Source organism: Mustelus asterias, chromosome 28 (genome assembly GCF_964213995.1).
Source record: "Mustelus asterias chromosome 28, sMusAst1.hap1.1, whole genome shotgun sequence".
Taxonomy (NCBI): Eukaryota; Metazoa; Chordata; class Chondrichthyes; order Carcharhiniformes; family Triakidae; genus Mustelus; species Mustelus asterias.
Window position 1 is genome coordinate 13846080 of NC_135828.1, and position 24939 is coordinate 13871018.

At 41.2% G+C, this 24939-nt stretch overlaps 1 protein-coding gene across 3 annotated transcripts in view; it reads left to right on the forward strand.

Annotated features, from left to right (window-relative positions):
• The window catches only part of LOC144480253 (calcium-activated potassium channel subunit alpha-1), a 797282-nt gene that overhangs the window by 544533 nt on the left and 227810 nt on the right, over window positions 1-24939 (forward strand). For all 3 annotated transcript variants that reach the window (XM_078199542.1, XM_078199543.1, XM_078199544.1), the window contains exons 6-8: window positions 2328-2403; window positions 19080-19155; window positions 22220-22390. In XM_078199542.1, the coding sequence (XP_078055668.1) occupies window positions 2328-2403; window positions 19080-19155; window positions 22220-22390 (323 nt within the window). The remainder of the gene's footprint in view (window positions 1-2327; window positions 2404-19079; window positions 19156-22219; window positions 22391-24939) is intronic.

Genomic DNA, 24939 nt, shown 5'->3' on the forward strand with positions numbered 1-24939 from the left:
TTACTGAAGACTCGATTATAAATCAACACGTGAAATATGAAAGCATTATGAAAATTGTCTTTTCCTCACGTGTGCATTGTCTAGTCCTAGTTAAGACAATTTGCGCAGGCTTGGGGGGCCGAAGGGCCTGTTCCTGTGCTGTACTTTTCTTTTGTTTAATAGCTAGTTGTGTAAACCACGAGCAATTTAAAGCTTAATTTTGTTTGATTAAGTTGGTATCATCTCATTCTAATTCTTTCTTGATTAGTTTCCTGTATTAGTCCGTCAGTAAATAATCAAACATTCTTTGCAGTTCCTTGGCTTCATTTCAAAGGAAAATTTCAAAATTGTTGTTTATTTCGTATAGTCATTTAAAACCATTTCTTAAAATGATTACAAAACTAAAATGATTTCTAAGAATGACATGCCCTATTTTATACAAATTAGTATTTTTATTTTCACATCACGTTAGTTGTGAACTATATCAGAGTAAAAAAGTACTCGGGTTGTTTCAAAAGATGGTCAAATATGACCAATCTCTGTTAATCTTGTATTGGGATTTATAATTTTGTATGTGTTCATTTGTTGATATCTTCCTGTTACCTTTCTAGGGTACATTTTGAGAGTAAGCACTACCAGAAGTGTAGATCAGGCAAAGTGGGTATGGTAAATTGGCACTACCAATTTGTAGACCTTTCAATTTCTGGGTTATCATTTACAAAGATCAGGCAATTGCGGTTTTTTGGAGGGTGCAGGAATGGGGGGGAACAGGGACATAAGTTTGAGTGGTGTTCTCCATGCCTGATCATCAGTTCCCTTCCCTCCCCAGTTCCATCAGCAAGGCAGGCTCTGTGCCAGGATGTTAGCTCACATTATTTATCTCATATTTTAAAGGCAAGACATTGTGATCTATCTGCTAACTGCCTCAGCCAATTCTGGCATCATTTGTCTGATATTCTAAGAGGGTTGCATTTTTATTGCTGAAATCATCAAAATTGAGTTACTCATTTCCTTTGGAAGCATCTTCTCAAATAACCTTTCACTGAAGTGATAAATTAACTTTCTTGATATCACAATATATTTCTGGAAATACGATAGCTCAAATTGTTGACCAAGTACAGAAAGTTGCTAAATATAAAGTTATGCCTTGACAGCTAATATATTGAACATTGGGCAGACCTGTTTTTCTGTGGCATGTAAAACCTCTACCTTCTATAATACTCAATCCATGGCAACTAACTGACTGGGTGAAAACAAGATGTCCATATTCCTTAATTCCACTTTATTTGCATGGCATCTCTGTTAGCTCCATTGTTGAACTATATTATTGTTTGATAAAAGCAAAATACTGTGGGTGCTGGAATCTGAAACAAAAACAGAAAATGCTGGACAATCTCAGCAAGTCTGACAGCATCTGTGGAGAGAGAATAGAGCCAACGTTCTGAGTCTTGCCCCTGACGAAGGTCATCCAGACTCAAAACATTGGCTCTATTCTCTCACCACAGATGCTGTCAAACCTGCTGAGATTTTCCAGCATTTTCTGTTTTTGTTGTATATTATTGTTTTGCCTTATTTTGTTAAAATGTCAGGCTGCTGTTTTACCTCAATTTCTTCACCTTCTCCATCTCTTGCTCTTTTCACACTCAATACCAAGATTATGAAGGAAGATTTTCTTTGGAGTCTTAGCCGCGCAGCAGCTGAATGTGAGATAATTTTAGTGTTTGAATTTTGCACCAGTTCTCTTGTTTGGAACTTGTTGCATTGTGAAACTCGAAAACTACACACTGGGTCGTTTATAGGCATGTCATGTCACCGTATGCAAGTGACATGACATGCCTGGTACTTCCGGGCAATGTCAAGTTTAATTTTTCCTGTATATTCCACTGTAGCACTGAGATAGCAGAGAAGCAACCAACATTCCATTTCAACAAGATATTGTAATCAACCAGAGTGCAGGATTTCCAAAGGCTCCTTCCTCTGTATATTTCTGTTGTGTGTTTTCTGTGTCGAAGCTGATGCTCAGAAGACCAGGTGTTGTTTTTAAATGTGTTGCAGATCGTATCCTCATATTAATTAAGACCTAAGGGGAAGATTTTTGACAGAAGCACTGTGTAGCTATTGAGTTGCGAGACATCTTTCGTTTACATGCACAGTGAACCATAAATTCTAATCTGCACTTCCCAGCAGATGAGACTCCAATAGCAGAAATTCTCCTCCTTTATTCTCTATTTAAGCTATTTCCAAATCTAAGTCAGAGCTTGTGGTTACATGGATTCTGAATGTTGCTGATTACTAAGTGCTCTTGAACAGAATCGACTGGCTATTAACATGTTGTTTCTTTTTAACAGGCTTGCGATTTTTAAGAGCCCTCAGGTTGATACAGTTCTCAGAAATTCTACAATTTCTGAATATCCTAAAAACAAGGTAAGAAACCCAAATTGTGAATCAGACATTTAACAGTCCGCAGGATTATCTTAGACATGCTTTGTTTGGAAGACCGAAGATGACTGAGCAGACAAGCAGAGCCCTCTGAGAATGCTGAACACTCTCAGAGCTGCACCAAACTGTCAATCTGAATTATATACTCAAGCTGTGCAGTGGGACAACTTTGTGACAAAAGGAGACCATTTGAAAATTTCAATGCAACAATTTTCAGCCAGACAAAATCCCCGCTGTGTGATATTATTGTCAGGGTACCAGATCAAAAAACCCAAGGTATATTATGAAGCCTGACAAGACCCCAACAACTTTACTATTTTGGCCTCAGTGTGAGGATAAGATGTTTCACTCCAGGTTCGATTCTAATGACAAATGAGGAAGCTTTTATCAAAACAGTTTTTATTTAACACCACAGTTTAACTATAACAAATGAATTAGCTTAACCTTTAACATTTGAACACTACTTAAACATGACAAGATACAAGTCTTAACTGCTAACCTATCACTGAGTTCCACTTCAAGCAAATTATCCTCTTACAGACTTAAACCCCCTCTTTAAAATTAGTTAGCAAAACACAAGCATACTTGCTGTGACTTGGGTTACCAGCCCTGGAGCTCTCAAAGAGGCCTTTTTAGAGAGAGAGAGAGAGAGAGCGCCACTGCTTTCTTCTGGCAGTCCAGGCAGCAACTGCTTGTATTTTAAAATAAAACTGAAACCCTTTCTTTCCTGCAAGCTTAGCTCCTCCTTTAACACATGACTCTGTCTCTGTCAATCAATTTAATCAAAACTCTATGCCGAAACCCCAGGAGGAACCCAAGTAAACAGAAATGCACTAGCTCTGCTTAAATACTCCGGGTGAAATTTTCCCATCCTGCCCGCCATGGGAATTGTAGTGGGTTGGACATGGACCGTGCAAAGGTCCGTTGACCTTGGACGGGATTTTCCAGTCTTGAGGCGAATGCGTCTGGAAAATCCCACCCTCTATGTCTAAAATGAGTAGTTATCTTGTGCTCCCAGTACTAATTTAAAGGTTTGCCTAGACAAATCAGCACCCTACAAAACAGATCTGCATTCAAAACATATCCCTTATAGGAAACATGATATGAATATATTTCTGAAATGCACAGTATCATCATCACGTTATTGTCCTTCTGACTGGACCATTGTGCATTTCTGTTTAAAGTATGAATGAGTCTATCAAAATGATCATATTCCTTTAACCATTACAGGTTTGGACTTGAAATAGACTTAGTCAGATTCAGCTTCCAATGAATATCTTCTGTTTTGATGATGCTGATGCACTTCAAAACAATTAACTTTGCTTGTTCCTTTATCCCTTCATTTTTTTCCTCTCTCCTCCATTTGCCAACTTATACTGTGTGAAAGGGATCACCACCAAGTCTAATTCCATTATTCCCAGCTGTCCATGCATTGAGGAGTACCCTGCTTGATTTCTTACCCTGCTTAGTCCTGGGTCACTGAAGCAAATTGTAGCACCTCAATGACCTCTGATTAACATTGTCACAACATGGATGTTGTTACGACCAACCCTAGGTGAGTTTCTCCGAAAGTTGTTGATCCGGACGAAACCCCTCAATTTGTCACCGTCCAACTTGAGATATCCCCAAATTGTTACAAAACCAGGTGAGGAGGGATGACGGGCTTCATGGCTTTATTCAGCCCACCCTCTGCTGATAGGTTTGATCTAACGAGGTTCGGTTTCCCTTGGATACCTTTTCCAGACCCATTTCCCATTTTATGTTTAGAAATGAGCCAATTCAACTAGGCTTTCTTCAATTAAGAAAGAGTAACTTTATTAACTATTAAAAAGGGAAGGAGGTAAACACATGCATCTATGTGCATATGGAATAGAAGTAAGAGTTGAGTCCAGTAGTAAGTAAATACAAATAAAAGGTTATGCTGAACAGTCCTTGCGTTGCGGCGAATGGAGGTTGATTCCAGTAGCTGACTTCAGTTGCTGTATAGTTGATTCTTTGGTTCCGGGTTTCTATGGTTTAGTAGCGAGAATTAAATTCCTTTCCAAGCTGCAATCCTCCTGCTGGCCGATTAACTTTCACAGTCAGAGAGAGTTTTAGATGTTGCTGCAAAAGATGGATCCTATGCAGGGGCTCTGGCTTGGTCAGTGTGTGGTAAATCTCCAACTGCTTTTCTCACAGCGCACACACACAGGCCAACAGACAGACAGACAGCAACCCTGGGTAGCGCTCTCGGCCAGCTTTTAACCCCCGTCTTTGTGTATTTGAACTGGAGATCCATGATACACACTCTCGTCTAGGCACTTACACCCAGGATCCTTGAGATGAGATAGTCAGTATATTCCTGTCTTTACTGGAGATGGTAATCCGTCTTTGGATGGTTTTACAAATACCTTGTCTGGAAACACAGGGAGGGGTTCCATTATTCCTTCAAGAAAGACTCTGTAGTCATTCCTGGCAGTGGCTAATGGTGCATCCTTGACCATTTTCGGTTTCTGTGTCCGCTTTTAAAATATAAAATCCAGGTGTTTTTTAACGTCCAGTATTTCCGTGTGCATTGCCAGAGCTTTTCCCCACCATTATGACATTGAATATGGGATCTTTTGATTTGAATTATTATTGTCACATGTATACGTACAGTGAAAAGTATTGTGGTTTTTTTTTGCACGCTATACAGACAAAGCATACCATTCAGAGACTACATAGTGGAGAGGGAAAGGAGGGTGCAGAATGTAGTGTTACAGTCATAGCTAGGAAGATCAACTTAATATAAGGGATCTTCCTATTGTGTGTAGTTCAGTACTATACACCGCAGTGCCTTTACCAGCTGAGCAATTCGTGAAGGGAAAGGATTGTTTTCTTTTCTATTCAGAAGGCTTTAAAAAAAAAGATTAGTTTAAATGACAAGGAGTTTGGGTGAAAGGTTGATTTTACTGAGAGTTGAGCTGGATTGCCGTAATCCAGTTAAATGGTTTAAGGAAGGAGTCGAAGATGTTGTGTACAGATTGAAGAGGGAATGTGGATTAAGAGTTAAGTACAATTCTCATTGATGCTTGCGGATTTGTCAGAGGAAAGGGAAAAAGTAATTCCTCTTGCTGGCAAAACGATACAAGTGTTACAGAGGGAGAGCAGTGAATCTACATTCCAACATTGCAAGCACTAATAAAGTTAAAGTACCCTGCAAGCAATACTGTGAAATTCTGTTGAATTGTTCTGCACCTTCAGGCTAAAAATTAGAGACGTCTAAGAAACTGCAAATGCATTAGGGACACAGGACACCTAAGGAACATTGGAGCAGGAGTAGGCCATTCAGCCCATCAAGCTCACTTCACTATTCAATATGATAATGGCTGATTGGGCACTTCAATGCCTTTTACCCATGCTATTTGTACAGCTCAGCCCAGTTCTGTTATTACCTGCTGTTCATACCCAAGCCAATACGTGTCCATAGAGTCATAACATGATCCAGCACAGAAGACCGTTTAGCCTACGGTGGTTCTTTGGTAGAGCTACCCAATTAATCCCACTCCCATACTCCATCCCTATGGCCGTGTATTTTTTTCCCTCCTTGTACTAATCTAATTCTCTATTGAATGTTATTGTTAAATCTACTTCCACCACCTTTTCAGAGAGTGCATTTCATATCACAATTTGCTGTTTAAAAACAAGTCTTCGCACTCGGATGCAGCAGAGGGTGGTTTGGGGACCTCCAAATTAATTAGTGAAGCGAACACAATGCCATCTGCCTCAATCTTTGAGATTGACCAGTTTAGATGGGACTCCAATTATATTTATCGAAGGACCAGGTTGAAAGTCAATATCTAGAGCTTTGGAGAGAGAGTGTCAAAGAAGGATGATCAAAAATGGAGCAGCTGCGAGCGTGACCAGAATGTATGGGTGTGAGGTCTGCAGGGCAATTGAACACTTGTCACATTTGTTGTTTGTGTTTGAAATAAACTTGCTGATCCTGGCCTTGGTGAAGTTAATTCTGTGCAAAACCTGAAAATGAATTGAGCTTAACCGAGCACAAGAGGATGTGGAATTGACCCTAAGAAGGGCTTCCTCCCACCTGTCATCTGCAAGATCAACTCCTAGTTCAGCTTCCCAGTCATTTCTTGTGGAGAGGAGCGGAGCGGGCCCAGAGGAGAGCATGTGATCATACAGTCTTGAAATAAAACCTCCGAGTTTGGGGCAGTGACAAAATGCCTTCGATAATGTGTTTGGAGATAGTTGAGGAAAGGTTGAACAATTAAAGCGAACAAGGCTCTGGGTTTGAAAATAGTGATAAAGACTAGATTGAGGGAGGTTAAATTTGGCTGAAACTAGCAAAGATCCCATCTACAAATAAATCAGTAAAACATTGCAGTCCCCTCTCCCTCCAAAAGGCAAACACCAAATCAAGATTGGAAGGCAAGATTAACAAACGGGGCTCAATAAAGAAGGTAAGTTTAAAATATTGACAAAATTGTTTCCATTTTTGTAATGTAAGATGTCACAACAGGGTTTGATGTGTATTTAGAGGGGGGTACGAATAGCGGGGCACAAATTGAGGCAGGGTGAGTAGCAGGATCATGATATGTTAAAATCTTTTGAAAACTGGCTGCCCAATAATAGTACAGTAAATTGGGTAGTGCTAGTACTCCATCCCGTCTCCCTCTCTGAAGTATCGCTCTACAGGATCTAGGGCTCCTGTCTGCCCAGATAAAGGTCGATATCAGTTTGTTAACCATAGCAAAAAATGATTTTGGTAAAAAGATAAGCAGACATTGAAAACGAAATAAGAACCTGGGCAGAATGTTAATTTTTACAGACTAAATCCTGCCAGCTAAGGGATGAGACAAACTACCTCAGCGCTGCAGACCCACTCAATTTTGGTGACCAGGTTTGCAAAATTTGTTTTATGAAGAGATGCAAAAGGGTGTATAATGTTCATACCTAAGTAGCGCAAACCAACAACAGATATCCAAACAGCAAAGCAGCTGGGGGGGGATTTGCTTGACAATAGAGTTGATTGGGAAACGTTCACTTTTGTTAATATTCAATTTATAGCCAGAGATTGAGCCAAAGGTGCTGAGAATATTCATTATGTCATCAGTACAAGCAACAGGGTTAATAATATGTAATAGAAGGTCATCAGCATATAAAGATGCACATGTTCCCTGCCTGCTTGATAGATAGCCTTTAACAGTGTTAACAACTGTAAGGTTGTGGACAGGGCTTCAATCGCCAAAGCAAAGAGGAGTGGAGACAAAGGAATCCTCTGGATAGGATGCAGTACTTTGAGTATGGAGAGTTAGTGTGCACAGTTGCGGTCGGGGAGTTATAGAGAAGGTGAATAATCCATGAAATTAATTTTGAACCAAAACCAAATTTACCTGAAATAGTAAACACTCCCACTTCACCCAGAAGCCCTATCTGCATCTAAAGAGACACCAATTTCAGTGTCGGTCGAGGAGGTTGAGGAAAGTGTAATGTCAAGAAGACGGCGCACATTTGAAAATAATATGGTGCCCTTAAAGCCAGTTTGATCATCAGATATTATACCAGGAAGACAAGACTCCAAATGACCTTAGTAAACAGCTTTACATCGGCATTTAAAAGAGAGATTGGCTGCTATGAGCCACATTTCACAGGGCCTGTCTTTTTTCAGAATGAACAAGATAAGAGTTTGAGTCAGTGTTAGGGGCAGAGAATCTTGAACTAATGAGTCATTGAAGATTGAGTAGAGAATTTTTAAATAAAATCTATAGGAAAGCCAGCAGGGCCTGGGGCCTTGCTGCTTTCAATCACTTAATACAGTTTGTATTCTCATCCAGATGCAAAGGATCGTCCAAGTCTCTGCTCGTGTCCACATCCACAGAGGGATGTCCAAATTATTTAGAATGTTAACCATTGCCATGCTATCTAACAGGGGTTCCGAATTATAAAAGCTATTGTAAAAAGAAGCAAAGGTCGAATTAATATCAGAGGGGTCGGTCATAGAATTATGGGCGGAGTTGTGGACCTAGGCGATAAACTGAGAAGCAGACTGGTGCCTGAAGTTGGTGGGAAGAAGGTGGTGAGCTTTGTCCCCATATTCATCAAACATCCCCCTTGACCACTGTAACATATAATCAGCTTTACTTGTGGAGAATAAGTCAATTTGTGTCCAAAGCTGCCTCTCTGCATATAACTCAGGAATGCAGATAATGGAATATTGACGGTCTGTTTCTAAAATTAAATCCACCAATTCTGGTTGTTTTAATTTTCTTTGTTAATATTTGCATTGTAAGAAATTATGTTTCCGTGGAAAACTGCTTTGAAGGTCCCCAATAGTACTGATGGGGTGATGGAATCAGGTTTATTTTTTTTGATAAAAACATTTATGTTGGTGGATATAAATTTACAAAAATCTTTGTCAGACAGTAAGTTTGTGTTAAAACTCCATGGAGACTGACCTTTAGCTTTGGGTATAAGAGCCAGGTCAAGGGAGTGGGGCATATGGTCTGATTTAACTATGACAGAATACTCAGCTGTTCTAATAGCTGTGGAGAGAAGAGCTCTATCTAAGAAAAAATAGTCAATGTGTGAGTAAGCATGCTAGACATGAGAGAAGAAGGAGAAGTCCCTCATGGTTGGGTGGAGGAAATGCCAAGGATCAACACAATCCATTTGAATCATAAATGTGGAAAGAGCCTTTGACATTCCAGAAGGGCTGTGAGTCTTGGGGTCTATAACACAGTTTAGATCCCCTCCAAAGGTAAAATGATGGGTGTCTAGATTGGGAAAGGAGGAAAGAAGCAATGTAATAAATGTTGTATCGTCCCAGTTAAGGGCATAAACATCCACCAATTCTGATGGTTTGAAAAAGCGTGCCACTAACTATGTATAATGTCCTCCAGGATCTGGAATTATGTTTAAGGGGGAGAACTGTACTCTTTTGTTAATCAAAATTGCCGACTCTAGCTTTGCTGTCAAAGCTGGAATTAAACAACTGGTCAAACCATGCTTTACATAATCTGGTGTGATTGTTAACATGAAGATCCGTCTCCTGAAGGTGTTATGGCCCTTGAGATGTGAAAACACTTGACCAGGCCACTCAACTCCCTAACATTCCATGTAATCAGTCTGATTGAGAGCCCCATACCACCCTGGCTGCCATCCATATAGAAAGACTTTACAAACGGGTCAGTAAACCGAAAGGAGAAGAAAGCAAGGCTGAGAGGATCCATAACAAAATGTGAATGGCCAAATAAAGGTCCTTGATTACTGTCAACATAAGAAGTGTTCCCCCCGCCCTTCACACCCCGACTAACTAAATAAAACTGTAAGTCAAATCCTAAACTCGCCATTATAAACAAGACGAGCATCTGTTAATAAAGCAACTTTGTTAATGGGGTGTGCCCCTGACGTATAAACTGTTAAGAAAAGTCATTGAAAAGTCACTGCATAGTAAGAGCTCTAATGCAGTCAAAGAAGTTAAATGTGCCCTTAGTTTTGAACATATAAGTGACCAGTACAGGCATTCAAGCACAAGATAACACAAGACAATACCGAAGGTTTATCTTGGATAACTAGGCTATGCCGAACACTTCGGCTTAATTCGGGGTAGCCTCATATTCTGACCATAACTGAAAGACTCAATCCAAATGTCCTCACAGGAGCGGGGATATACAGCATTAAATGGCAACGCAAATATAAATCCTAGAAGTCCGGTGCTGTCGTTCCTCATAGCTGGAATACAGTCCGAGATTAGAGACTGGTCCACAAATTCACGTTTAACAGGCCCAACCAGTCAAGAATTTAATATGCTTCGCTGAAGGAAAGAATCCGCCTAGTCTGGTGTGTCAACAAAATCATCTTCTTTGTTAAGTGTGATGCGGGGACAGACAGGTGAATAAGCCTGAAGCTTACTCCTTTATTGTGCAGCGTGGATCTGATCTTGTTAAATGCTGCTCCCCTCTTTGCCAGATCCGCAATCATGTCTGGGTAAATCCTGACTCAGTGGCCTTGGTAAGTGACATAGCAATTCTCCTTTGCCCACCGAAGAACCAGCTCCTTCTCCTTGTAGCAATGGAACCATACTACCATGGCTTGCGAGCTTGCCTGGGCGAGGTTTTGTTTGAAGGGTACGATGGGCTCTGATTTAATCTGGGGATTTGAGGAAAGTCTCCTCGCCCACCACGTCTGTGAACAAAACCAACATAGACTGTGTTGGTTTCTTTGCTGCCTTCTGGTAGTCTAACAGTGTGTGGGTTTTGTCACCTTGACCAGTTCTCCGAGACATCAATTTGAACCCTCAGCAACACACTGTCTGTAATCAGTGGAGTCAAGCTTGGACTCTATGTGCAGATCCTGTTGCTGTGGTCTGAGAGGGATGTCTTGATGTCAGTAATGGTCTTGGCGTGAGAATCCACAGCTAGATGAATGGTGACGAGGAGGGACTGAATTGGACCCCGTGACTATTCCAAAGAATTTTTCAGTTCCAGAGCCAAACTTCATCGGGATTTGTTGAGCTCAGTGACAAGAAATTTGCTCAGGGTTTCAATTGGCAGAGGCATGGGGGATCTGGTCGCCATCCTAACTGAAGCAGTCTTGGCAGGCCTGAGAGTCAGTGGAGCATTGAGTTGAGTTTGAAGAGCATCTCAGCAGACTAGAGAGCACCATAAATGAGCCCATCTGTGTTCTGTCTAATGTCTTGGCTCCATTAAGAAAGTGACTGGAGGCCAATATGGGGAGGTTGGCAACCACCATGGAGACCTTGTTCCAACAGGTCTTGCCGGATTTGTGCTCGGCTCTGCACTCCATGGCCACACATCCTGATAGGCACTGTCGGGATCTAGGCCACGTGGGATCAAGACACCCTTGACCTCCCTCCAGGTGCCCCATCTCCTGCAGGAGTCTTGCCTGAGCCCTCTAGAACCCAAAGGGAGGATGAGTGTCAGCCGGACATCCTGAGGACCTCCCCTCAGGACACTCCATGGATGCACAGCTGCTCAGTGTCCCCCCTTTGCTTGTGCCCACACCCACTGAAGCTCTGCAAGCCACCAAGGGCGCTTCTGTCCCTGAGCAGGAGACCTTTATGAAGCTGGGGCCCTCCAGGGCTTGGGCCACCATCTGCCAAGGTCATCACAGGCATCAGGACGTAGCAGTCAGCTGGATGCCTGCACCTCTGCTGCAGATGTCAGGGTTGCGTCAAAGCATAGTGGCAGGATGAGGAAGATTAAAATGTTTTGATGTCACCTTAAGGTGACCGTATCACAGTGAGTAAAGTGCACTTTGTAAAGCATTCCATGGGTGTATCAATAAATGGTCAGATAGATGAAAGCATTTTTGTTTGAATCTTTGCAATCCTCATATTCTGTGGTTCAGTCTTCCTTGCTGGGCTTTACGTTGACAGAGTAGAACAGTGATGACTACAGCTATGATCTGATCCTAGTGATCTATCCAGGTGTCAGGGTGAATGCAGGATCAGTCCTCTGTGATGGTTTTACTCTCCCCTCAGAAGTCACAAAATGGCTTGGAGAGCTAAAGGAGATATCTTCCGATGATCAGACATGGTTTTAATCCTCCTAGAACCTTTCAGCTATTTGGGTACCATGGGCACTCCTCCCACATCTCCCATCCGCATCAGCATACTCCTGTCGTTCCCCACCATCCGTCTGGGCTTCCAGCACCTCCTCATCATCTTTTGAGGAGGGCTCCCCCTCCCCGGGTCACTCTCTGGCAGGGCGTCATCTCTGCAATGAGATGTTGTGAAGGGTATAGCAAACTGTGATCATGTGGCAAGGTGAGTCCCTCTCTCCCTCCAGTCTCTAAACTCTTGCCCCTCCTATCAGCCTTTAAACTCTGCCCCCAGCCCCGTCACCCTCCCTCCAGTCTTCAGGCAATGGGCCCCATCGATGCCCCTGAATTCCAGGGCCTTGCCTCTTTCCAGGGTCCTACTGATGCCACTGAACTTTATGCCCTTCCAAACTCACTCTCATCCTGAACTTTCAAACTCCCCACGGCCTCTCGTGACCTTCCTCAGCCGAGCTCCCTCGGCGTGTCTCTTCTCCCCCCTCCACATCCCACAATTTCCCAAATGCTCAGCTTGAACTATTGGCCCTCATTGTTTCTGCACTGGCTTCAATTCTACAGTCAGCAAGATAAATGCAAAGGATTGAAAGACCTTCCTACTGGGACTTTCCAGCCACCCCATCAGTAAGCCCCACCAGTGGCGGGACTGGAAAATCCCACCCTCCATTTCAGGCACCCAGAATGAAGATTTTTCCAATAGGCTTCAGGACCCCGATCTCAGTGTTAAGTGGGGTCTGGAGCCTGCATTGTGGGTCTTTAAAACCCATTTAACCTCTGATCAAACTCTTGGCCATATGACCTAATGCAGCCTTATTTTAGCTAATTCTACCTGAAAAAATTTGACTTTTGAAAGTTTGGAGCGGGTAGAAGAATTTTTTTCCCAGGTGTGGGACAGCTGCCAGTGGCAAAGAAAATTGCTTGGGTGGATGTGGGAGAGAGGGGGGGGGGGGGGGGGGGAGGATAATGGTGCATGAGTTATAAAGAAAAACATAAAAATATCTCATCAAAACAGGATACGCTTTTTTTTAAACTTAGCTCAGTTTTATGATGTTTGAAGCTATTGAAATTCAGAAATACGGAAAATAAACTTTATGATCATTCTTGATGTCTGAATGCTTAAATGATGTTGCTAATCACAAATGTTTAAGCACTGTGGTTTGGGGTAATTGATGACATTGATGTCAGTAACAGTACTTGTGACTAGTGGTGTGCCTTGGGTTGGTGCTGGGACCACAACTTTTCACAATATACATTAACGATTTGGAGGAAGGAACTGAAGGCACTGTTGCTAAGTTTGCAGATGATACAAAGATATGTAGAGGGGTAGGTAGTATTGAGGAAGCAGGGGGGCTGCAGAAGGACTTGGACAGGTTAGGAGAGTGGGCAAAGAAGCGGCAGATGGAATACAATGTGGGAAAGTGTGAGGTTATGCACTTTGGAAGGAGAAATGGAGGCATAGACTATTTTCTAAATGGGGAAATGCTTAGGAAATCAGAAGCATAAAGGGACTTGGGAGTCCTTGTTCAAGATTCTCTTCAAATTAACGTGCAGGTTCAGTCGGCAGTTAGGAAGGCAAATGCAATGTTAGCATTCATGTCGAGAGGGCTAGAATACAAGAGCAGGGATGTACTTCTGAGCTGTATAAGGCTCTGGTCAGACCCCATTTGGAACATTGTGAGCAGTTTTGGGCCCCGTATCTAAGAAAGAATGTGCTGGCCTTGGAAAGGGTCCAGAGGAGGTTCAGAAGAATGATCCCTGGAATGAAGAGTTTGTCGTATGAGGACCGGTTGAGGACTCTGGGTTGGTACTCGTTGGAGCTTAGAAGGGTGAGGGGGGATCTTATTGAAACTTACAGGGTACTGTGAGATAGAGTGCACGTGGAGAGGATGTTTCCACTAGTAGGAAAAACTAGAACCAGAGGGCACAACCTCAGGCTGAAGAGATGCTCCTTTAAAACAGAGATGAGGAGAAATTTCTTAAATCTGTGGAACTCTTTGCCGCAAAAAGGCTGTGGAGGCCAGGTCATTGAGTGTCTTTAAGACAGAGATAGATATGTTCTTTATAAATAAGGTGATCATAGGTTCTGGGGAAAAGGCAGGAGAATGGGGATGAGAAAAATATCAGCCATGATTGAATGGCGGAGAAGACTCGATAGGCCGAGTGGCCTAATTCTGTTCCTATGTCGTATGGTCTACTTGTAATGTTAAAAGATAGTTAAATAATTGCTTTTGACTGCAATGATATCAAATTAGTGCAAATGAACACTGTTGGGTGCAAATTACATGAAACCTTTTAGGTAGGGATGTAAACTTAGTTTTTTGATTGCTGGATTTCTGTTGCTGATCTTCTTCTAGGATTGTACTCATTTTTAAATATGACCACTGTGTGTCTGACACATTGATGTACACATAATGGTGGTAAAGGTTTCTCCAACTTGCTCTGTGGAGGTTTGAGGATACATGCTTTGATGAGCTATTATTCAGTTCAGCATGTTGATAAAGAATCTCTCCGTTCCTTCGTTCAGATTTAATCATCCCACAGAAGGGGCTTGTCAATTTACTGGCAATAATAAGCTGAACAAACTTATTTGGAGAAATCACCTTGACCAAATCGTTCGAAGAATTTTGCTTGCTTTCTTAGCCATTTTCTCTGAAGCCAGTGGGTAGGTTTTTAGCATGCCAATATGATGCAGTAGACTTGGTATGGGGGAATAAATCATGGGAAGATAGCATCACATTCATGTCATATACATTGTTTAAAGTGAGGGAGATTGCAGAACAGTCACCGTGTCCTCGTGATGGATTACTGTATTTATTCACAATAAACTTAAAATGTCACCAACATGAATAATCCTCAGCCTGGTAGCTGTGTGACTGCCATGTGATGCAACATTACAAGTACTGCTGATAATTGGATGCATTCGCTTTCCTGATGTGATGTGCTTTAGCTTTTGCAAGCCTTGCACGTAATATTTTGAGATTTTACATATGTAATTGAAATTTCTTAATGGAAATACTGCCAGTACCAAGAAAGTGATCCCTTCATCCATTCAAGTAGGTCTGCAGACTTTGTTGGGAAGAATTAGTGCCTGTAACTGGCATGCACTTCAGTGCTACTATACTGCAGAATGGGTTGGAGTAAGAGTTTACGTTGCAGGAACCAAGCAAGTTGCAGCATACTATAAAGGGCTTTAAAATGGTCTATTTTTCTCCTGACCAAATAATATTGTGGTGCAGGGCAGGATGGGAGATCTTTCATGCCAGTTTGAGACCTTGTTTGAATCATAGCTGTGCACAGATGTTGAGGAGTTTCTGATTAATCCTGGGGTCATGTTTAGTTGCTCTGATGGAAAATCGAATCCATTTCAACACACTTCCCGATCAACAAGAATTGATGCGAAGAATTATCATACACCTAGTGTGCGATGAAATTTTAAAAATGTTTCTAATCTAGTTTGATTATTATGTAACTTGAAAAGATTTGACCTGCATAACCCTATAGTGCATTGAATAATCAGAATCATCATGTATTAACAATTGTTTGTTTTTACTTAATTATATATAATATATATATATTTTGCACTCTTGCTTATGGCCTGCAAAAAACAGTTGTACTACATGGGTAATGAGCATTCATCCTTTCCAATTTTCACCGTACAATTGAGTTGCGATCACACAACATCAACAAATATTTTCTTTCATTGGTTGTTGAGTAGCAATGGTTCTGAATTTGTAGGATTGTAAATGTTGATAATTTGAGCAGTTAAAAGCTTCTGTAATCCTAAAAGGGATTTAACTGATGAAGGTGATCTGTAATGATGGCTTGATACCAACTCCTTCTTAAAAGGGGTTCAAAATGATGGTATCACCAGTCCTTCTAAATATACCATCAGCAGTTGTGGTAATCTGCTTTCTGCTGACTTTGAGAGTTGTTTTTTGGAAAGAAATCTGGAGCAAATCATTACTCGTATTGGAGATAAATAATATTTTTGGTATGTCACGCTCGTCCATCTTGCTCCATCCTCTCATAGCTACTGCAGCCTGTCTGCAAATGCAATGTGACATCCATCATCCAACTGCATCTAGGTCGATCCCTTTGCTTGCTTACTGTGCCATTTTCTCTGAAGTCAATGAACAGGCTTTTAACATGTCAATATGTAAAATGTCAATGCATATTTATATAACACACACTTATGTATATTCATGTGTGCTTATGCATTACATAATATCGGCAGCATAGAAAAGGGCCTTTTGACCCAACTTGGGTAATTTGTGCATGTGTGGGTTTATGTATAATTTCTGTGTGGGTGTTTATGTCTGTGTGGTGTTATATATTCAGTTCATAAGATGAGAAGGGGTATACTATGAATCAAAGAATACATTGGAATCCAGTTTTGGTTTCCTTACAAATATATGCTACTAACTCTATAAATGACATTGAAAAGTACCAGCACGTTACTAACAAGTAATTGTAAGGAAATTTGTGCAAATTTATCCAGGCTTCTTTTCAAACCAAAAAGAAAGTTTGATTCATGAAGACAGTAGCCATTAATGACCGGGTGGTATGTGTAGAAACTTCCTTTTCATGTCATTTTCAATTTCTCAGCTCCATGGTGCACTATTACTCATTTGGGAAGGCAGCTGGGAGAGGGATTTAGACAACTTAGTCTCAAAGCTTCACTGATGCAGCTCTGTGTTATGGTCATGTGAAGGGGGCAAAAATGACTCTGCTGTTGTTACCACTCCAAGTCTGACCGGAAGAGTTTTTGTTTTGCGAATTTAGCAAGGACATGCTTTTCTGATACTGCAGGTGTACCACTGCCCACACTTTCAAATTAATCAGATCGGTTTTCTGAGTTTAAACAAAGAACAAGATCAGTTTAATGCTCCTACTTCCTGAATTAAAAAATGTAGGCTAATCGCAACCATTCATTTGTTTCACAAAATCCCTGTGCCCCCACACACGCACTCAGTAGTACAGATGAGAGGATAACCTAAAGGGTTTTTTTACAGTGCAAGAAGATGATAAAACAACCAAAGAAATATCCAGTTAACTGTCCTTTGGCTAGTCTTGATGTACTGATTCCATGTTGCGGTTGTATTGTTCAATTGTCTTCTTGAGTGTGATTGTATGGAGCAGATTTACATGTTTTATTTCCAAAAGATCGATTTGAAGTAGATTTCTTTCTTAGGATGGTTACTTTGCAAATCCAGGTGCAATACTTTCAAACGAGGGAGAGAAACAGGTTTCTTAAAGCTTTTCGTTACAGCATTCTAATCTCTCCTTCTGCTCTCTCTGGTTTGCTAAACGGTTCTTAAAAGTCCTACTGGCTATATATTCCAGAGGAATTTGATTACCATTTCTGTTGTGGTCATTGTTTTGTGTAACAGGTAATGACATTTTGATGTGTCATCTCAGAAGAAAAGCTCCCAATATATGTGGTGGAAGTCAACTGGAGATGGGGTCTTTCACACTCCTCGGGGAGGGGTTTTGGGTGTCCTCTCTTTTCATCCCACTTGGATGGAATGGAGTTGTATATTCTGGCTGGCTGACAATTGTTAAGAACCCCGCTGATGCATGCAAGGGCATCCCAGAACCCAGAAGGGTAGCTTGAGACATTGTTCTCAGTGGCGCATATTTTCAATTTGGGATACTGTGAGAAAAGATGCAAACCAGGGAGGGACGGTCCCATCGTTTTGTGATCAATTAGTAAAGAATATTTATTAACTTAAAAGAAAAAACACATGACAGGAAGGACTATAATACACTACAGCAGTACACTTAATTACACTGATGGCTAGACACACACTATCGCATGAAGTTGCCGTTTTGTTCCCAACTCCCTATGTTTCCTGAACTCTGAGATGCTCCTTGTTCCCAAACACATCCAACATTATATAACTCTATGAGCTAAATCCAGCAGTTGGTTACCACACACAGGTTATTCGCCACGTTTGGGAAAACCATTTTCAGTTTTAGTGAAAGCATCGGGCTGGACACTCCGACCTCGTTCCGCAGCTATAATTCCTCAGTCCCGCTGCAGTGAATGGAGATTTGGCTGAGTGCCAAATTCTCCGTTCTTGCTGGCAGTGGAGGGAGGGCGGGGAGGGGGGGGGGGGGGGGGGGGCGGGGGGGTGGACGTGAACTGCCAGAGAATTCTGGCCATAGTCTTTTCTGTTTGAGTTTTGAATTTTAATCAGCTCCTTTCAGCAATAACTTGTTTTTGGGGGAGACTTTTCTGCATCTCGGTGTGGCTTTCCTGGTAGCTGCTTCTACTGTGTCCCTTTCTCCAGTAATTGTGCAATGGATATATCATCCTTTCCCTTGACCACCCTACCGACCGGGCTTTTATAATATATGTGCCAATTCCCTTATCTCTCCAATTTGAAGACACCTCTTGTACACACCATTGTTTTTCCCCAGTCTCAAAGGTAAGCACTTGTTTTTCTCACTGGTATGCTAATTCACATATCAAACTACCCCTTCAGACAACTACACACATCAATCCTCTTTTCATTTTATCCCAGTTTCGTTTTTTAATCATAATATTCCCCAATTCTTAACACAGTCCTCCATTATCTTAATACTATTACAGTTTAATTATTAATCCTCGTAACATCTGTAAAATTCCCTGAGAATTGGAGTAAGTAAGCCCTGAAAGCCCTGCAAAAATACAGAGGCTGTCCATGTCTGAAAGAGCAAATACACATTAATATTTTGGTTGGTGAGTCTTATTCCAAGATTAGTATGGACATATAGGAAAGACTGAGCAACGCAATAGTGTAAATATAGATACATTAACTACTGTCACAAGAGACATCAAACTGACTTAGTCAGTTGTAAACGTATTCTAAAATGGTAAAGGAAAGTATATGGTTGACTGACCTGCTTTACATTCCCTGTATTTTCTGTTTTTGTTCTAGATGTTTTAATTTCCAGTAATTCGCAACTTTTCCCCTGAAATAATACCTTTCAGATTTTCCAGTGACTACTTTGTGACCAGTCACTGTGGAAATGCACATGCGTTTTGATATTGATATCCTTTGATATTTGATATGTTTTCTCAAACATACCGTTCACTATTTACTTTTTTCTCTTTTTGACAGCAATTCCATCAAGTTGGTGAATCTACTGTCTATATTTATAAGCACATGGCTAACAGGAGCTGGCTTCATACATTTGGTAAGTATTTGACACAGTTCACTGTCAAACATCATTTGTACCGACAGCTTCTCCAGGAGATGAATTTTCAATAAACATAAATATAGCAGATATCTTCATAGCATTTTTGCTTGAAGTTTTATAATTCATACAGTTGTGTTCTACCTGAAGTCTAGTAAATAACTCTCAATCTGCATGATGTTGGCCAAGTTGTTGCTTGGCACCTAGTTCCTTTCTCAGTGTTTAATGCATCTTGATCAAAAAGGACAGTCCAGAGCTATGGCCAAACAATATAAATCAACTGCAAAATTATTTCTCAATATATCCCCACTGATGAAATTTTATTGGTGCTGATAGTTCGCTGCAACTGTTTATAACAAAGCAGTTGTATTGTAGGGCTCAAGTAGTACCATAAAGAGTTTCCAACCATCATCTGAACATTTGAGGTGAGATAGCAGTGTTGAAATCAGTATCTAGATGCTCTTTTGGTCATTTGGTGGGACCATCATAAATTCATTGAATATGAATTTGATGCACAGTGGCATCTATTTTGGAGCACATGTGGCCGTGATGTTATCACCATATGTCTATAATCCATTGCTAACTATTAATAAATCAAGTATCAACAGGAACACAGGAAGAGCAAAAAGCCAGTCAATCCAGGGAGGCTGCTTCACTACTTTTGCACATTATGGCAGCTCTATCATTTAAATCTAATTTTCCTGTCCTCACTAAAGGTTAGATTTTAGATTTGGGACATTGCAATACCTCAATAGACTTTGCTCCAAAGGAAGACAGATTCATACTTAAAAATATACCTTATATTCTTTGGAGCAAAGTCTATTGAGGTGTTTCAATGTCCCAAATCTAAAATCTCTTTGTGTTGAACTTTTCCTGGGTTTTATTGTAACTGGTCCAGATTCCATCCGCTTGTCCACTTGTCCTGGATTTGTTTATGGAGTGGGGGGAAATAGTTTTCTATCTATTCTATTCACTGCTTTGAACACCTCAATCAAGTCACAGCCTCAATATCCTTGACTCCAGGAAATATAGACCAAATTTTACCCAGCGTCTCAGAACAACTCTGACCTATAGCCCAAGCAACATCCTGGTGATTTATCGCTGGGCTGTTCCCAAGGAAAACAAATCATTCCTAAAACTAATCACAGCTATGAATAATGTAGCATTATTTCTGTGCTTTTAACCAACATGCCACAAGCCTTTCATCATCACTTGTTGCACCTGTAAGCTTGGTACAGATAGTACACCACATTCCTCCACCACCCCCCCCCCCCAGGATCCATCAAATTTCTTTTAACCGTCTACGCCCTAATACAGTAACACAATAATTCATTTAAAGGGACGCTGCATTCTGAAATGCTTGTTTGAACAACCTTATTTAATTTGTAAACACACCACATAGTGCCATGACATAAATCTAGTACCATAGCACATCCATTACAGGTGATATCATCATTACCTTGGCCAATTTAATCAGGAAGTAAATAAAGAAAATTCTACCTGACATCAGAATACCTCTCATCATGAATACTAACATTGGGGAGTGGAAAATAGAGTTAGCTGCAAATCATTACTGTCCAATTGTGAATAATACTGAAAATGGTTGAGTGTTCTTATTTGTTTCTCCCTTGTCTGATTTTCCTCATGTTGCTATTTGTTATTTTAACTCTCCCTGTTCTCAAAACACGGTAATCGATTCCAGGTATTCTCTTCAGTCCTCAATACTTCATGCGGTTGGCACTTTGTCAGCTGGCTGTTCAATTGCAGAGATTGCTACAGGCACAATGGGTGGAGTGATTAACATTTCAAAAATCTGAAAACTGATCCCAACCCGCCTCAAACTTCTAGATTTAACAGAGGGGGTTGAGAGGATCGTGGGAGGCTAACCTGTGGGGGAGGCAGGTGTACGTGTACTTAGGCATGTAGGGGAGGTGATGGCCTAGTGATATTATCGCTAGACTATTGATCCAGAAACTCAGCTAATGTTCTGGGGACCCGGGTTCGAATCCCGGCACGGCAGATGGTGGAATTCGAATTCAATTAAAAAAATACCTGGAATTAAGAATCTACCGATGACCATCAAACCATTGTCAATTGTTGGAAAAACCCATCTGGTTCACTAATGTCCTTTAAGGAAGGAAATCTGCCGTCCTTACCTGGTCTGGCCTACATGTGACTCCAGACCCACAGCAATGTGGTTGATTCTCAACTGCCCTCGGGCAACTAAGGATGGGCAGTAAATGCTGGCTGGGCAGTAAATGCTGGCCAGCCAGTAACGCCCACATACCACAAATGAATAAAACAATTGACTGACTGAGAGGTGTACCACAGCAGATTATGGAAGCAGATCTCAGATCGGAGTCAATGACTTCAGAAATCCCATTGTGTGGATGAGCTTAAATAGAGGCTGCCAGTATAAGATAGTTACCAAGAAATCAAATACGCAATTTAGAAAAAACTTCTTTACCCAGGAGTGGTGAGAATGTGGAACTTGCTATCATAGGGCGTGCTTGAAGTGAAGCATATTGATGCATTTAAGGGGAAGCTGAATAAACATATCATTGTGATTGATTGATATGAAGAAAGATGGAAGGAGATTCGAGTGGAACATAAATCTGGCAGGGGCTGGTTGAACTGAGTGGCCTCTTTCTCTGCTATATTCTATGTATTTTGATATAAAAACAACGGGGAGAGAATTGGTGAAGGAATTCTTTCAGGCTTATCAGTCCTTCCGTTTCCCTTGGTCCCCTGCAGCACTTTTGCCTTTAACAGATCTGAAACACAAGCATGAAATGCAATGTGGGCAAGGCTTTACAAAATGTGGTTCTGCAGATCCCGAGTATTCCGTGATGAGGAACAAACAAGAGAGAAGTTATTGGTTGTGTTTTCATGGTTTCAAATCAAATAAATCACTCTCCCAAGAATTGAGAACAGTGTAAGTGTGCCAGTGTTGGCACTAGATGGTGCTCAAGCTATATTATTGCTCACTCACTTCTCCGTATCTGTCATGCTCCTTCCAGCCTCAAGATTCTTAATGACTGTCTTTTCTTTTTGCTGCTCATAGGTGGAGAACTCAGGGGATCCATGGGAAAACTTCCAAAATTCCCAACCACTGACATATTGGGAATGTGTCTACTTACTTATGGTCACAATGTCCACAGTTGGTTATGGAGATGTTTATGCAAGGACAACGCTTGGACGGCTTTTTATGGTCTTCTTCATCCTCGGGGGCTTGGTAAAATATCATCTCTATTTATTGTGATTAATCACTGCAGCCCTGGATCTCCCAAACCTGCTTCAAATGGTAAAATAAAGGCCGAGTGCGCATTCCAAATTTCAATTTCCGTCCCACATCCTGTTGTGAAAAGTACAAATGCTGAAAAATGCTGCCACCGACACGTTAAAATGTTTTGGAGAAATCATAAACTCCCATCGCACTCATTTGATTAAGAAGCTTTTTTTTAACCCCTTTTTTTTGCATCTTTGCCCAGAATCGTAAAAGAAAATATCCAAAATCTGACACTGGGTGCATCAGATCCCCGAAGGTGTGCTCGGTGCTGCAACTCCTCCTGTAAGGTCACCTCCGCCGTTTACAAATCGACAGACATGTTGACAGGTGCCTGGGCCTGATGGGAGGGTCATTTAATTGCAGGTCAAGCTAAGTCACTGTTTATCAAGAAGCTGAGTGATCCATTACGCAGGGTGATCCAGCTCCTCGATGTCAGCCATGCAAATACATATGAAGTGTTGCTTTTCACACACTTGCCCATTATGTGGTAAGCCACAGAGTGTTTGATAAGATGTCCTTTTAAGGTTCAGCTTCAAGCCAGTATTTAATGTTCAGCGAAGCTGCTATATCCTACCTATAAAAAGTGGATGTTCACAAACAAGTGAAATTCTTCTTTTTTCGAAGATATAATAATGAGCATATTTTAGAGAAATCGCAAAGGCACAATTGAGCTCAGTTTAGAAAAGTTCAGCAACACTGCTCAATATCAGCCCGGAAAGCCTGAGCTGACATTGACTATGTGTCAGGACTTTTGGGCTGACGTGGGCCCATGTGTCTCATCTCAGTAATTATCCGAAGGTGTCTCCAAATGTGGGAGCGGTTGTTATTTATTTGAGAGGAGATAATCGGCCCTTTCCCACCTTTTGTAGTTGAGCAAACACTGGTGATAATCTACGGGAACAGTTGGCATTGGGGGGGGGGGAAAACATTGCGAATTGTCCCAGTACATTGGGAAAATATTTATTAAAAAGGAAAACAGGCTACATTCAAGCTACCTCCTCCACTACAGTGTTCCCCTTTTAATTTGTCACACGTTAGCTGTAAAAGCCCAGCAAAATTATGGGTTTGTTTTACATTATTGCATTTCTCTACCCCTCTTGGGCTAATCAGGAATATGGGCTGAATACATTTGAAAAATACAGTTTTCCTTCAAAATGCTTGTGAAGAGAAAACTATGGGATGTGTAGGTAAAAAAATGCAATAGGATTGTCGAATTTTCAGAAGGCTCTTGACAAGGTGCCATTAAAGAGATTTGTCAGGGAAATTATGCCATTGTTTACACAAGTGTTTGGGCGGCACGGTGGCACCGTGGTTAGCACCGCTGCCTCATGGCACCGGGGATCCGGCTTCAATTCCGGCCTCTGGTGACTGTGTGGAGTCTGCACGTTCACCCCGTGTCTTACGTAGGTTTCCTCCAGATGCTCCGGCTTCCTCCCACAGTCCAAAGACGGGCAGGTAAATTAGTGTCAGGAGTATTAGTAGGGTAAATATACGGGGTTACAGGGATAGGTCCTGGATGGAATTGTCATCGGTGCAGGCTGGATGGGCCGAATGGCCTACTTCTGCACTGTAGGGATTCTATGAACCTGTCTTCATCTCATGGTTTGCTGTGACACCATTACGTATTAAAGGAAATGTAGCCATGTAGAGAGACAGTGGGGGAGAGAAAGCACAAAGCAGAGCTAAATAGATACGCTTTGGATTGAAATGATATGGATAACGTTGTTCATATTTTTTTCCATTTAATAAAATGATTTTGGCCAGACGCAGAAGAGAACTGATAATGAAATTGGCTGATGACGTCAAATTGGGGCCAAGGCAAACTGAGAAGAACATGACGGATTACAGGATGAGGAAAGATATAATACTGTACATGCTGCAAATCTGAAATAGAAGCAAAATGCAGAAAATACTCAACAGGCCTTGCAGCATCTGTGGAGAGAGAAATAGAGTTAACGTTTCAAGTAGAATATGACTTCTCCACAGCAACATAGGGTTATAAGATGACATAAGTTAGCAGATCGGATAGATTGATGGCTGAAGCAGTTCCGTGCAAAGAGAAAGGGAGTGACTGTTGGAGGAAAGGACTGTGAAAGGAAGCACATCCTAATTCTAGGACTTTAAACTGAGTGGAAGCATGACAAGATTTGAATGAAGAATCTCAGGGTCTTTAAAGACAATACAATGAAAAAAAAAAGTGTCTGGGGATAATTGGATTTTGCAGTGAGTTGCCAATTTATTCCAAGTTTGGGTAATGTTCTGCTTTAGAATTGGAATTGGATTGTGTCAAATTCATAAAACATTTGTGAATATTTATATTTGGGCAGCTCAGCCATGTGAAACTTTAAACAGTAGCACTCAGAAGCCACGGCACGGATTACAATGAGAAGTCGCTTGCAAATATCAGTTTCTTCAACCTGAATTCCTTGGATTATGCTGTTTGGAATAAGATGCTGACCATTTTATTCTGAATGAATCCAATAGAAAGAACAGAA